This window comes from Branchiostoma floridae, chromosome 9 (genome assembly GCF_000003815.2).
Source record: "Branchiostoma floridae strain S238N-H82 chromosome 9, Bfl_VNyyK, whole genome shotgun sequence".
Lineage (NCBI taxonomy): Eukaryota > Metazoa > Chordata > Leptocardii > Amphioxiformes > Branchiostomatidae > Branchiostoma > Branchiostoma floridae.
In genome coordinates, this window is record NC_049987.1 from 10,440,915 (window position 1) to 10,453,972 (window position 13,058).

At 43.1% G+C, this 13,058-nt stretch overlaps 1 protein-coding gene across 2 annotated transcripts in view; it reads left to right on the forward strand.

The window, feature by feature from the left end:
• Window positions 1-13,058, forward strand: part of LOC118423593 (cation-independent mannose-6-phosphate receptor-like) — a 52,006-nt gene that overhangs the window by 8,806 nt on the left and 30,142 nt on the right. The window contains exons 4-15 of one of the 2 annotated variants that reach the window (XM_035831808.1): window positions 258-487; window positions 904-1,066; window positions 1,440-1,632; window positions 2,051-2,157; window positions 2,586-2,900; window positions 3,336-3,485; window positions 3,974-4,111; window positions 4,783-4,954; window positions 5,367-5,654; window positions 6,071-6,236; window positions 7,179-7,349; window positions 7,913-8,128. In XM_035831808.1, coding sequence (XP_035687701.1) covers window positions 258-487; window positions 904-1,066; window positions 1,440-1,632; window positions 2,051-2,157; window positions 2,586-2,900; window positions 3,336-3,485; window positions 3,974-4,111; window positions 4,783-4,954; window positions 5,367-5,654; window positions 6,071-6,236; window positions 7,179-7,349; window positions 7,913-8,128 — 2,309 coding nt within the window. The remainder of the gene's footprint in view (window positions 1-257; window positions 488-903; window positions 1,067-1,439; window positions 1,633-2,050; window positions 2,158-2,585; window positions 2,901-3,335; window positions 3,486-3,973; window positions 4,112-4,782; window positions 4,955-5,366; window positions 5,655-6,070; window positions 6,237-7,178; window positions 7,350-7,912; window positions 8,129-13,058) is intronic. The other variant, XM_035831809.1, reaches the window with a different exon arrangement.

Here is a 13,058-nt window from a genome sequence, read left to right on the forward strand (position 1 = left end):
TTTAGCTTAACCGTTAACGTCCCTTTCTTGGGATTGCAACCCTTCCCATTAGCATGATTGTTCGGTGAGTAACACAGCCGTGATTCAAACTCACAGCTTCTTGGTCCAGGCACAGGGTGGCTATCCACTGGTCTGTGCACCCTACCTGCATGAAGATTGAAGATTCTGGTGCCATACTGTATAACATACGTCATCTAATCTTGATTCTATATCATGTAAGCTATTTTAACCATGAGATATACTTTATCTTCCTTCAGAAACAGGTGGTCCTACCTCATCCTGCCCTCCTGGGACAGCAGGCTGCCGTGTGATTGGTGGAGAGGCTGTGGACATGGGTCGTCCCACTACAGACCTACAGATGGGGGAGGATGGCAAGCTGTTCCTGCACTATAATGGCACAGACGGGGACGCCCCTTCAGGATGTAACGGGGTCAAACCGACTGTCCACATCACGTTTGTCTGTCCGAATGGTGATGGAAGGGGTGGGGTGAGTACACAACAGTTTGACATTTCATTTCTTATGTTATGTTATTTCGGTGATATTGTCGTTTTGTACATTTATGAAGGTTGGAAATTAGGTAAGCAATATCCAAAGAAAAATCGATCTCCATAAATTAATCCCCAATATGCAACGTTTCAAGCGACATAACTCTTCTTCAGCATCATTAGGAACTGGAACATTACGTCAATATATGAATTTCTTGTCTTTCTGTTGTTCACAATCATATATGTAATACTATATATTATTTATTATTTGGTTTTGAACTTAGAGGCACACCTTTCATTTGAAAAATGTACATTCTTGGCTTACAGTATCATGTGAAAGTTATTTTACAGTGTAGTGGTTTTGCACATAGAAGATTTAATTCCAAGAAATCATTGAATCAAAAAGTGTTTTCCCAGAGTAAGGACCCGCTCCTGACCCTGGACACAGACTGTCAGTACCAGGTGGAGTGGTGGACGGAGTTCGCCTGCCCTGCAGAGTACCTCACCACGACAACCTGCAGCTTCAGTAAACAGCAACACGACATCGACATCGATCTGTCTCCGCTACGTGTAGAAGAAGGTAGGGTTGTTGTACTTGCAGATTATTACTGTTACAAAAATGTTTAGTATCCAAAATATTTGATACTACTACTGAAAAGATAAGCATTTTGCAACACAAAGCTGGGTAGAAACTGAAGGGAAAACTTGACCCAAACTTCTGTTGCTCTACAGTCATGTACAATGAATTGGTGCTCACAAGGCTTCCATCGTGTTTTCAATAGCAGTTTTGTGTTAATTTTTTTATGATATACAATTTTGCACAAGGATAGTATGAGTATCAGCAAAAAAGAGTAGGAGGCTACTTGTATATTTGTTTGAAGCTGTTTATATTTATTACACAGTTTTTTGCTTGATGGTTAGTAAAACATGCATGGTCCTTTCGCTTCACACAGGAACAAATCCCTGGCCGTACAAGGTTACTACCACTGGTGACGATGGGAAGGCATATGACTATTGGCTGAATGTTTGCGGGGCTGTGGGCATATCGTGTGGAGACAATGACAATGACGGAACTAAAACTGGTGTGTGTCAAACATCAGCAGATACTGCTCATATTGCTGGAAAAGTACTAGGCCACACTCTGAGGTTTGTGTCTAGTTCACATGTCTTTCAACATTTTCCTGTTTTCTTGATTGCATCACTGTATTTGCATAATTGATATGATATAAATACATATTGAAAAGTTATGTAAAAAAAAACTAGTCAGGTGGTCTAAGACCAAACATCTACCGGTAAATGCTAAATTTGATAAGGAAAATGCTACATGACTTTGTGTAGTATTGATTCTCATTTGATTTTGGGAAAGAACAGATTGGCAGCTAGGGAAAACAAGACACACCTTGTTTGTTTGTGCCTTTATTTCAACTCGAAAAAATACTCCATCGGCCTTTTCAGTCAGTGCATCATAATGCAAGCCCTCTTACTGAGATTTCTTTCTTTGATATACACTGTTCCAAGAAAAACTCTGAGCTCAAGTTGTGCATTTGCCAAATGTGAATTTCAGGTATAGTGACGGAGAACTGACCCTGACATACAAAGGTGGTGAAGTGTGCAGACACAACGGCTTCAACAGGACCTCCGTTATCACATTCAGGTGTAACAAGACTGCAGGTGAGATGAAAGTCAAATTTTCAGAAGACCTCCTGTTATTCTGCGGAAATTTCATGTTTGTCAAATGTTTTTTTTTTCAAAAACATTCAAGGTTGTTATAGAATGTTAAAAGGAAGACTACTGGGGATTTCTTCTCCAGTTTGTCAGATAAATTTGTAATACTAGGATAGTAACAATTGAAAAAAAGCTTGAAAAGACATCTTTATCATCTTACCATGTTTACAATTATGTTTATGAGCAGTTATTGTTTTGTATTTTTTTCATCAATGCACAACTACTGGATTTGTATTGAACACAAAAAATATGTCACTGGTTGATAAATTGTTGTCAATTTGTAGTTTCAACCTTTTATTCACAAAGACCAATGAACATAATCAAGCTATGTAAAGTGTACACAATGATGTCAAAATGCTCTTTCCTATTTGCAGGTAATGATGGAAAAGGCCGACCAGTGTTTAACAGTGAGGAGGACTGCTCCTACTTCTTTGACTGGGACACCAGCTACGCCTGTCTGCAGCACGAGGAGGGGCGGTCCTGCCGAGTCAGCTCTCCCGATGGGAAGAAACGCTACGACCTGTCCACCCTGGTACAGGAGGGTCCGCTGAACTGGGAGGCGCTGGACGGGAGACACGAGCATGGCGGAGGAGACAATGACGAACGGTTCTTTATGAACGTGTGTGGGGAGGTGATCACGCTGGAACAGGCTGCAGACTGTCCACAGGGAGCTGCTGCATGTGCTATCAGTAAGTGTAATGAAAAATTAACCTCTGCCCTGCTGAGTTAGCATCAAGTAATGGATTGCAGGGTTAACCCTTTACTTACATTGTACATTGTCATCTTTTCAAGAAAATGTAATTAGTTCTCAGCTATAAGTTTAACACCCTTCTTGCTAGAGTATCTGTTTTGCACCAAGTCTGTATCGATCACAAAATTAGGCAGCAAGGAGAAGGTTATATGCTTAGTATCAATAAATAACAGCCATTTTGGAGTTTTACAAAACACCTCTTTGGATACCATGTTTGTCACTGTACCAAGAACTGACTATAAACTGTTTTGCCATGTACAGGCGATTAGTAATTGAAATTTCTGAGAAAGTTGGATACAATGGCCAGCTGGCTTCAACACTAGGGCAGTTTGTATAATTGTATTCCAACTGAATGTTGCTTTGTCATATACAGGCGATACTGGGGGAGGTGCCACAAACATAGGAAGATACCAGACAGACCCCGTACTGGAGGGTAACCACATCAAACTGACGTACACAGACGGGGACTCCTGTCACGACAGTCTCACCTGGTCTACTGTCATACGGCTGGTGTGCAGTCCTGGTAGGTCTTTCATCTTCTGTCAATGTAGATTTTATAGGACTGTTGCTTTTTAATAGTTCAGATATTCCATGATTTTAAGATATGGAATGCCGGACCTTTACCTTTCAAAAGTCAAAATTTTAAAGCCTCCATTTTGACAATTTCTTGCCAGCTTTACAATTAAGTTTTACACAATGTCATGAGATAGCACTAGGTACTGTAATACACAATGTCAGGTAGAAGGGACATATTATAGGCAGGCTATTCTCAATAATGCCTTTTCCATGGGGTGAAAAACAGCAATTTTATCCATCAATTTTGGGGTAGAATTGTGTCTTTGGTGGGAACAATCATCAAATTAGACCTACTCTTAGTAGAAGCCCCTCTAATGGAATAATTTATTTTCGAAACTATACCTCCGCTTCCCTTCAATACCACCTTAAAGCATGTTTGTACAAACTAATAGATACATGTGTCTTGATTTTTTCATTTGTGGCTGTCCCACACAGGTGACCTTGAGAGTGCACCTGTACTTCTGCGAAGGTCGGATGAGAAGTGCCTGTATGAGTTTGAGTGGCACACAGCTGCAGCATGCCCACTGGGCCGCAAGAGTGGCTACGACTGCAGAGTCTTTGATGATGATGCAGGTATGAATGTACTCTGCCTAGTTAAGTTTTCAGTGTACATGGACCTATGATGAACTTTCTTACTTTTGACTTCTAAAATGATGTCATAAGTAGACCAATTTGAAGTACTGAGGTTCATTTTAGCACCAATAGGTATAATATTTTTTTTATGTTTGACTTTTGCTGAAACCGATCCTTCCTCTCTATGCAAATGACAGTCAAACTCATACAAGTGTCACTGAACATCTTTTCGTAAGGACCACCTAGCCAATGTGACCCTTTTTGGTGTTCCTTTATGATGACTTTTTTCCATTGACATAAGCATGAAGAATCCTGACTGTAGTGACTACTGTCCACAAACATTTGTGCAATGTTGACAGACCAAATTGCATCAGGCCCCTATAATCATATGCAGTTTTGACTTCTGTATCAAATGAATTTTGATTCTGGCATGTGCATTACAAAATGCTGTTGCTGCTTTTTATAATTTTATGTCCTGTTCAATCAATATTGACCAGATTTGCTGATTCTAAATTACAAACTTTAAGGAAACTCCTATTTGTTTAACACGATTAAATGTTTAAGAACTAGTTACTATAGTATGTGATATTTTTCCTATCAGGTATCAAGTGACTTTAAATGCATTGAGCACCAATGAGACTATTTCACATGATGTATCAAATTGCACGCAGGGTTCTCGTTTGACTTGACTCCACTGTCCAGAGCTGGTACTACAGCAGACAGCTTCTACAACGTGACAAACGGGAAATATGACTACCTGATAAATGTGTGTGGTGACATCAATGGGACACAGAGCTGTGAGGACAGAAATGCCAAGGCTGGAGCATGCCAAGTGGACAGAAGGTTGGGACAAAATTTGGAATTTGGATATGATTCAGTAATTATAGTAAAACGTCTGAAGTAAAATAATTCAGTTTCACACGAAACATTCTAAGAGAAATAGTGAAAATAAAGGAAGACTTGCCTATTGATTTTCTCAGTGATTGTTGAGTAATAGTTGCAGAATTGTAGAATGGACCTATGATGAATATTATTACTTTTGACTTCAAGAATGATGTCATAAGTATCTACCAATTTGAAGTACTGAGGTCCATCACAGCATGTAACTGACAAACACTGGAAATGCACCTACCATACAATACATACATACCCTGCATTGGTTTAAACTACAACCTGATCTTGTAGTCAGAGATAGAGCAACAATTTGAAATACAATGTAGGTTGGTATGGGAAAACTGTATCTCTTTCTTTCCAGCAACAACAATGCCAAAAGTCTTGGTGTGTTCAACTCCCACCTGAACTACTACGATGGGCTGATTAACCTCACGTATACCGGAGGGGACCCCTACCATGACAAAGTGAACCGTTCCACACACATAGCTTTCCTGTGCGACCCCAAAGCCGGCCCAGGCCAGCCTAGGTTTCTTGCAGAAGACAACCATTTCTACTACTTCAAGTGGTACACAAAGTACGCCTGTCCTGAACAGCCGATAGAATGTGTGGTGACAGACCCAAATACACACACACAGTATGATCTTTCAAGGTAAGCATAAGCTACATATTGAACAATGCTCAGTCTTGTAGTTACATTTTGTAATGAAAAATTTAAGTTTTAAATGTCAATCTTGTTATAGTTTATAGCCGTAGTTCAAAGTCTGCCATTTAATTATGTTGAAGTTAAATATTTTGTACTTTTGCAAGAGATTTGCATTTTGTACCTGTGTTTTAAAGGTAGACAGAGGCATCATGTCTTAAATCCAGTAAAGGCCCCGGCCGTAAGACAGTCCCTTGTGAAAATCCATTTGTTAATGGTTTAGTGCCTCTAAGTGATACCCCTACATACGATGACCCCCAGAATAACTAAATGCAACCTGTTTTGCTGTGCCTTTTCCTCAAGAAGCATGTACTCTTTCCACTGTTCCTCTTTTGTCTAATGTGATGTTGTTTGGCTTCTCGTAGCCTTGCCAAGTCAGAGGATGATAATGGGGAGAACTGGTCCTATCTGGATGACTCGGACCCTAACAACAAGAAGAAGTATTACATCAACGTGTGCAGACCCATCAACCCTGTTACAGGCTGTGACACCTATGCCGCTGTGTGCCAGACCAGTTTTGCCACTGGAGAGGTAATTTTCAGTTTTTTACTTTGGAATATCAATGGAATGCCCCTTGAGATTAACCTTATACAGTATTGTTTACTCCAACATAACACTTTGCTTTGTAAGGGTGAAATATGCCAAAATTGATTAGAAATTAGAGTACCTAATTTGAAATGTTACATCATCATCATCATCATCGGTCGACGTGATCAAATGTAGACATGTTCGCACATGTCTACACACGACGGGGTTATACCGCCCCTTACGGGGTGACATACCCTTTCGTAGGCTAATTACAAGACGGGGATGCGCCAGGTCTCCCGTCCGGGTGAATGATGTAATTCACCATGTGGCTGATACGAGACAGAGGTTCGCCAGGCCTCCATCCGGGTGATTTGAAGTGAATCACCAACTCCCGACAGAAGGATTTGCACCAACGCACACCGCACCATCGCACGTGTGGGGGTTCTTTAACGTGCATGGGGTATGGCTCTCCCCATACACGGGACCTCCATTTAACGTCCTATCCGAGGGACGACTCATTTTTCACTTGAGTAAAGTGAGGAATGTCGTGTAAAGTGCCTTTCCCAAGGGCACAAGACCGGCAACACGGTAGGCGGATTCGAACCGGCGACCTCTCGATCACGGGCCGAATACAATACCACTGTGCTACGCGGCCCCACTAAAATGTTACAGTATCACAAGTTGTGAGTTCAGATTCCAGCTCTGGTTGTCTTACTAGTAATCATAGCAGGATGTTCATCTATAATTTACTCGCTTCATTTATAAAGATGAGAAAAATCTTTAGCTTTGAAGGTATGCCATTTGCTTGGCTGACCACAAGCTGCATGTATTCTAAGCTTTAAACTGGTAATCAAGTCAGAATGAATGCATTTTGCATAACATATTGACATGTCACTGCAAAAGATTAGTATTTAAAATGACTGAATGTTGTCTTGACCAACACAGGAAGCAGTGACCCTCCCCAACATGGGTATGGCAGAATCCCGACCCACTATTGAGGGCCAGGCGGGCCATCTCCTACTGACCTACAGTAACGGTGGGCCCTGTACGGGGCCAGACGGGGTGGCCAGGACCTACACCACCAAGATCCACCTCATCTGTCAGAGGGGCAGTCTGGTAGGGCAAATATCTACTGTCACTCTCTTTTACCTCTAGTGTTACATTGTCAAGTAGATACTGTGTTGAAGCTTTTCATGTCTATCAAACATTTTAAGTGATTTGTTGATAATGAATGTCACTGGTGTAGGAAGACATGCTGCTAAACGTAGGATAGCACACGAAATTTCAGGCCCCATAAAGAAATCTAAAATGATGAGTGTAAACTAAGTCAGATGGAATCATTTATTGAAAAACATACTTCAAGTTTAGTTCCTCCCTTTGCTACTGTACACATCTGCAACAAGATTTTATTAAATCTTTGTGAAAAACAATGGACCAAGTGATGTCCGGTGAAAAACACGATTTGAACTACCTTCATGCCAATTCCTAATTTAGGTTATGATGGGACCTCATTCTTTTCAGTCACTCATATCCTCCCTCTTGTCGTGTCACAGATAAAATATCTGCAGTGTATAAAACTTGTTCAGCTGCCTGAGTAACTTTTTTATTATTGTATCTTATCACCTAAGATATCTAGCTTTCATCAACAAATGAAATTAAAAGTTTTTTTCTTTCTCCAGTCGAGCAGCCCGCGGTTCCTGGAGCAGATGGGTTGTGAGTATGTGTTCACCTGGGAGACTGAGGCAGCCTGTGGGATTAAGGTGGAGAAACAGGAGGACTGTACCATCCCCGACCCTAACTCTGGCTACATCTTCAACCTACAGCCCCTCACCAGGGGCGACAGGACGGAGAAGAAGTACTACGATGTCACCAGTAGTGATGGTCAGGCCTTTAGGGTAGGAGATGTTCTCAAAATCATGTCTCAAATTACCAGTGGTTTAGTTTATGTTGCATGTACAAAATATGGATTTATGTAGTTTTTCCTCTCTAGACCTACTTTATGAGAATTAAAGTGGCTTTGGGAGCAAGAGAAATACTAACAGCGAGGAAAAGTTTTTCTAAAAAGAAGGAATGAAAAGAGTTTAGCATATTTTCTTCACATTGGAACTATCTTACAATAGGTTATTATATCAGATTGTCCCTCGACGCTGTCACGTGGTGAACACTGCGTGGATTCTCGCTTCCACGCCCATCCTGAAGCTCATTTGTAGTCACCTGAAAGAAGAAGCCCCTCCCCTTTCGGTGACGTGTGCACTCTCGGCTTGCATAATCCTCAGTTATAATTTTTGCTTCGTACTAGTAAGACCTATTCCGTATAGCTCTGTCACATTTAGTGACCGTAGTTCGAGTTAACATAAGTCTGAGTGGTCACGCAAAAGAAAGTGACCCTCATTAGTCGCGCTCTCGGCAAGTTCAAGAGGACAAGAAACGCGAGCGTAAGAGGAAAACGTCGCGTGAAGATAGGGCAAGTACTGCCCCGCCTGCTCCGCCATGCTGGAACGTGTCCGTGCTTGTGTACAACCACGTGCTTCGCCGCCGTCCCCCCTGTCAAAAGTCTGGGGGAGTGTATGCGCCGTATGGCCGGTCTCCCGACAGCACAGGGGAGTTCTACGCTCCATGGCGGCGAGTCTACTCCTCGGGAGTCTGAGCAGGAGCATTTGTCCCGGCAGGAGCAGGAAGATTTTCCGGAAAATTTAGCGGAGTTGCGTGCCACTTTGGGTGTCATCACCACACAAGAAGATCAGAACGCACTCCGTGTGGCCTTCAGCATGATGTCGGAAGAATTCCTGGGAGTTCAGGAAGTTCTCGGCGGCTCCTTTGCGGCTTCCGTAGGCGCAAAGAGGCATTCAACGTATCCTTAGGGATGGTTCTGGCAGGAAGACAAGACTGGAAGGTCGACACATGGTCTCCCTTTCCCGGTGCATCGAGTGTTATACACCGGCAATGTTCGTGTGTGTTAACAGTAGATGCACAGGGGCACATCGAGAGACATAAGTTTTGCACGGGCGCTGTTCCGCGAGTCGGTTACAGGACAGTCCTAGTTGCAAATGTGCCCCCATCGCTGGAAGACCTTCAGAGAAACTGGTATAATACCAGTTCGGAGATGCCAGTTCTCAGACGCCAAGAGTGTGGACAACGCTGGCGACTACTGGCTACATGGGTCTTCCACGATCGGCACAAGATGGTCGCCGAGTGCGTACCATGCCGTAACGAGTACAACGTGCTGTCCCACTCCGGTAGGTGTGGTTTCCTTCGACTTACCTTTTTAGGTAACGTTACTCGTAACGTACCCTTTGCACGTTGTCCTCAGTTCACTTTACTCCGGTTCCACTTAGTTCATGGATGATGGAGTTGTATTACGTTTTTGTGCCGCATTAAATGCACCGCTAAGTCGGTTTCCACGCAGCAGAATATAATATTTCCCTGCGTCTGACGCCACATATTTTGATCGCACCGTTGAGTCGGTTTTGTTTCCTCGCAACAGAATATAACTTTCCCTGCGTCTGACGCCACATATTTTGATTGCACCGTTGAGTCGGTTTCGTTTCCACGCAGCAGAATTTTATTTTTCTCTGCGTCTGTTGCCACATAATTTTACGCACCGTTGAGTCGGTTTCGTTTACACGCAGCAGAAAATTATATATTTTTTTCTCTGCGTCTGACCAGTCTCTCCGTTCGTTAGAGACACGTAGTTACGTTTTCTACGTTTCTAACTTGAGTAGAAGTTGTTCAGCGGTTATTTGCCTCAGTTTTACCTTGAGGTTTCAGCAAGGACTCTGTTTTGTCCCGAGTTTCAGCCACCGATCGTTTCGCTGCATGCGGTTTCTGCAGTTTAGCCGAGGCTTCCTTCATAGGTGCCTCCTTTTTTGCTGTCTTTGAAACAGTTTCAGTCTAGACAGGTGGTTCCCGCTGGTCCGTTTGGGACTTACAGTTTACTTAACCGCGCCCGGTGCCTCTGCTAGCTAGCTGAGTTTGTTCGGGCAACCTACTGTTTTCGGCGATCGATCAGTAACGTTATTAAACGTTAGCGTCATGTCAGTCACTCAGTGTGTTTTTGTGGCCGCAATGTCGTCCTTGTCAGGCGCTTGTTTTGGCCGATCTTTTATTGGTAATACCCAAATTCCTTTATTAGCATAGTGAGCATGTATGTCAGGGTTGATATCCTTGTTTTGGGGCTGTTGCTCCGCTAGATGTGCTCACTTTGTGCCTTCGCACAGCAGATTCCTTCTAGAATGTTCACAGCTGTTCACAACAAACTTGTTTACGTCACGTGAGCGCCCGTGAGCGCCATTTTGTTTTTCGCTTTTCTCGCGAGATTGCCCGAGTTCTCGACGCCCTCTTGCGGTTTCAGTGTAAACTGCAGTGTTGCATTTGCGTTTGCGGTCCGTTTGAGATTTTATTCCTACGTTGACTGCGGTTTTAGCGGGTTTGCGGTAGTTACCGCTTTTAAATGTCTATTTACTTTTTTCTCGACCGTTTTTTGCCGTACCTTTATGGTTTTTACCATTCTGAGGGTGTGTGGTACATATGTCGGTATTTTTTATGGGCAAATTACAGGATTCTTGTGCAAGTTTGAGGTAACTTTAAATTAGTTACTAAAATCTAGGAGGTTTTATAAAAATTTTATAAAAAATTTTTTAAATGAATAGAAAATGTATTTATATATTCTAAAATTATTTAATCTTTTTGTGTTTCACACATTTCAGAGTTTTCTGTTCTGGACTGTTTTTCAGCTGGGTTATCTAACCTTTTTTTGTGTTCTGAGTTTTACCAAGTTTTCACCATTTCTTGAAATGATGGTAGTTTTCAGGTATTGTTGCACCTGGTTTGACCTTTGGTTGGTGTCAGTGTTTAGCATCACTTTACTGTAAAGGTTTTTACCTTTGAGTGTTTTTCCTAGTTTAGTCTAGGTCTATGCTAACCTTTTGGGAATATTTTTCCCAGTTTTGGTGAATTCCTGAGTTCAGTAGTAGTTCCTTTGAGTAGGATACTAGTTTGTCTTTTGACAAGAACGGGTCTCTTATTGAGTTCTCGGTTCGCACTTGTTTTACAAGTTTTGAGCAGTCACAGCAGCGACAGTGTTAGTTCTGCTCAGTCACCTACTTTTCCACCTTCTTCAGGTTCTCCCTCACTCTACAATATAAGGAGTGTTGGTTTTTACCATAAAGGGCTAGTCAGACCCCTTTTTGGTGATGGGTCAGTTTACCCCCTTTTTACGTTCAGTCATATGGCACTTTCCCAGTGTCTCAGGGAGAACATCGCGTTAGACAGAGCAGCAGCTCTCTGTTTGGCCTCCCCAAGAGGCATTCGCACAGGTGGACCTTGGGCTCGTTGTAGAGCCTGGCACTCTCAGATGCTGTCCACCTTTCGCAGTGTCACCCTTCTGCTAGGACGCGCGCGTCTCACCGTGTCTGTATCTTAGTTTTTCATCTTCCAAGTTTGTCAACTGCCGGGTCAGAAACATGTCTCCAGCCCATCACCTCGCCCTCAGCATGTGTAAGTGCGTTGTGGTGAGTAGTCTCCACGTGTCAGCCGTCTTCGTGTCTGGCTATGACATCATGCGAGCACTTCCGCGCCAGATCAGTTCTTGCAAGGTTTGCTTTTTTAACTTTTGATCTGTGACACCAGTGTGTTCGTGACCTTACACAAGTGTCCCGGCCTCCGCAAATGGGGAGCATTGGACTCAGTGTTTCCCACATATATATTAGATTCTTACCCGGTTTCTGTCCTGGGAGCCTGATCTGTAGGCGTCGCGTACTGTGTCTATTCAGCAGGCCATTCTCGTCTAAAAGATGCTGAGAGTATTCCTACATGCAATACGAGGTGCGGGTGTTGCAAATGGCACCGTTCGGGGGCACATCGGCATGCTACCTTGGAGACTCATCCGGTTCGCGCTTTTTTACAGTCCAGTGCCAACAAGTCTGCTCTTGTACCAGTAGACTCCCAGGTCCTTCAGACAACTTTCTCTGTGTGGACGTCCCTGGTGACTTTAGTTCTACAGAGAGTGCTAACCTCTGGAGTAGCGACCATATTGCTCCTAGCGTCTGAAGGCAAGAGCGAAGGAAGTTGCTCCTCTCCACGTAGGGGAAGGTCTCGCTGAGCTGGAGGTAAGTTTATTTGGGACGTTTCAGTGGTCCTGAAACTCCTGCGTAAGTGGGCACCGGCAAATTGTTTCAAACAGTTGACTCTTAGGTGGCTATGTTAGTAGCCTTAGTGTCAGAAATCAATCATTGGCATTGTTAGACTCTAGTCATATGACCTCTTCTAAAGAGGGTTTGTCGTTGAAGTCTACAGACTGACAAAGACTTCTCGACCGGACAAACCTTCTTATTCTTTGGTTTCTGTCTTAGTTTGAGCAGAAGGAAGTGTGTCCTGTGTTTTATTTGAAAGCATTTTTAGCCAGGACAGCTAAGTTCTGTTCTGATTCCGTTTCAAGAGTGTTCCGCACATTGGCCAAACCGCACAAGGCAGTGTGCTCAGCCGCGATAGCTCGTTGGCTTATATCATTCCTTTCAGAAGCTAGTTCAGTCACATATAGCTTCATTGGCCATTCTGTCAGAAGTGCGCCTACCTTTGCTGTCTGTCAATCCGGGGTATCAGTGAAGGTCATTATGCAAGCGGCTAACTGGTCTAGTTCTTAGACCTTTGAAAAGTTATGACTAACCGTCAAATTTGTTTCACTTTGGTCTTTTTGTTCTGGCCTCCGCTTCAAACTCACGCAGTGTTCACCACGTGACAGCGTCGAGGGACAATTGAAGTTTGGTACCAACCAACCTTGGTGCCGGACAAATGTAATTGTCCCTCGACGTGGAACGTGGTGAAACC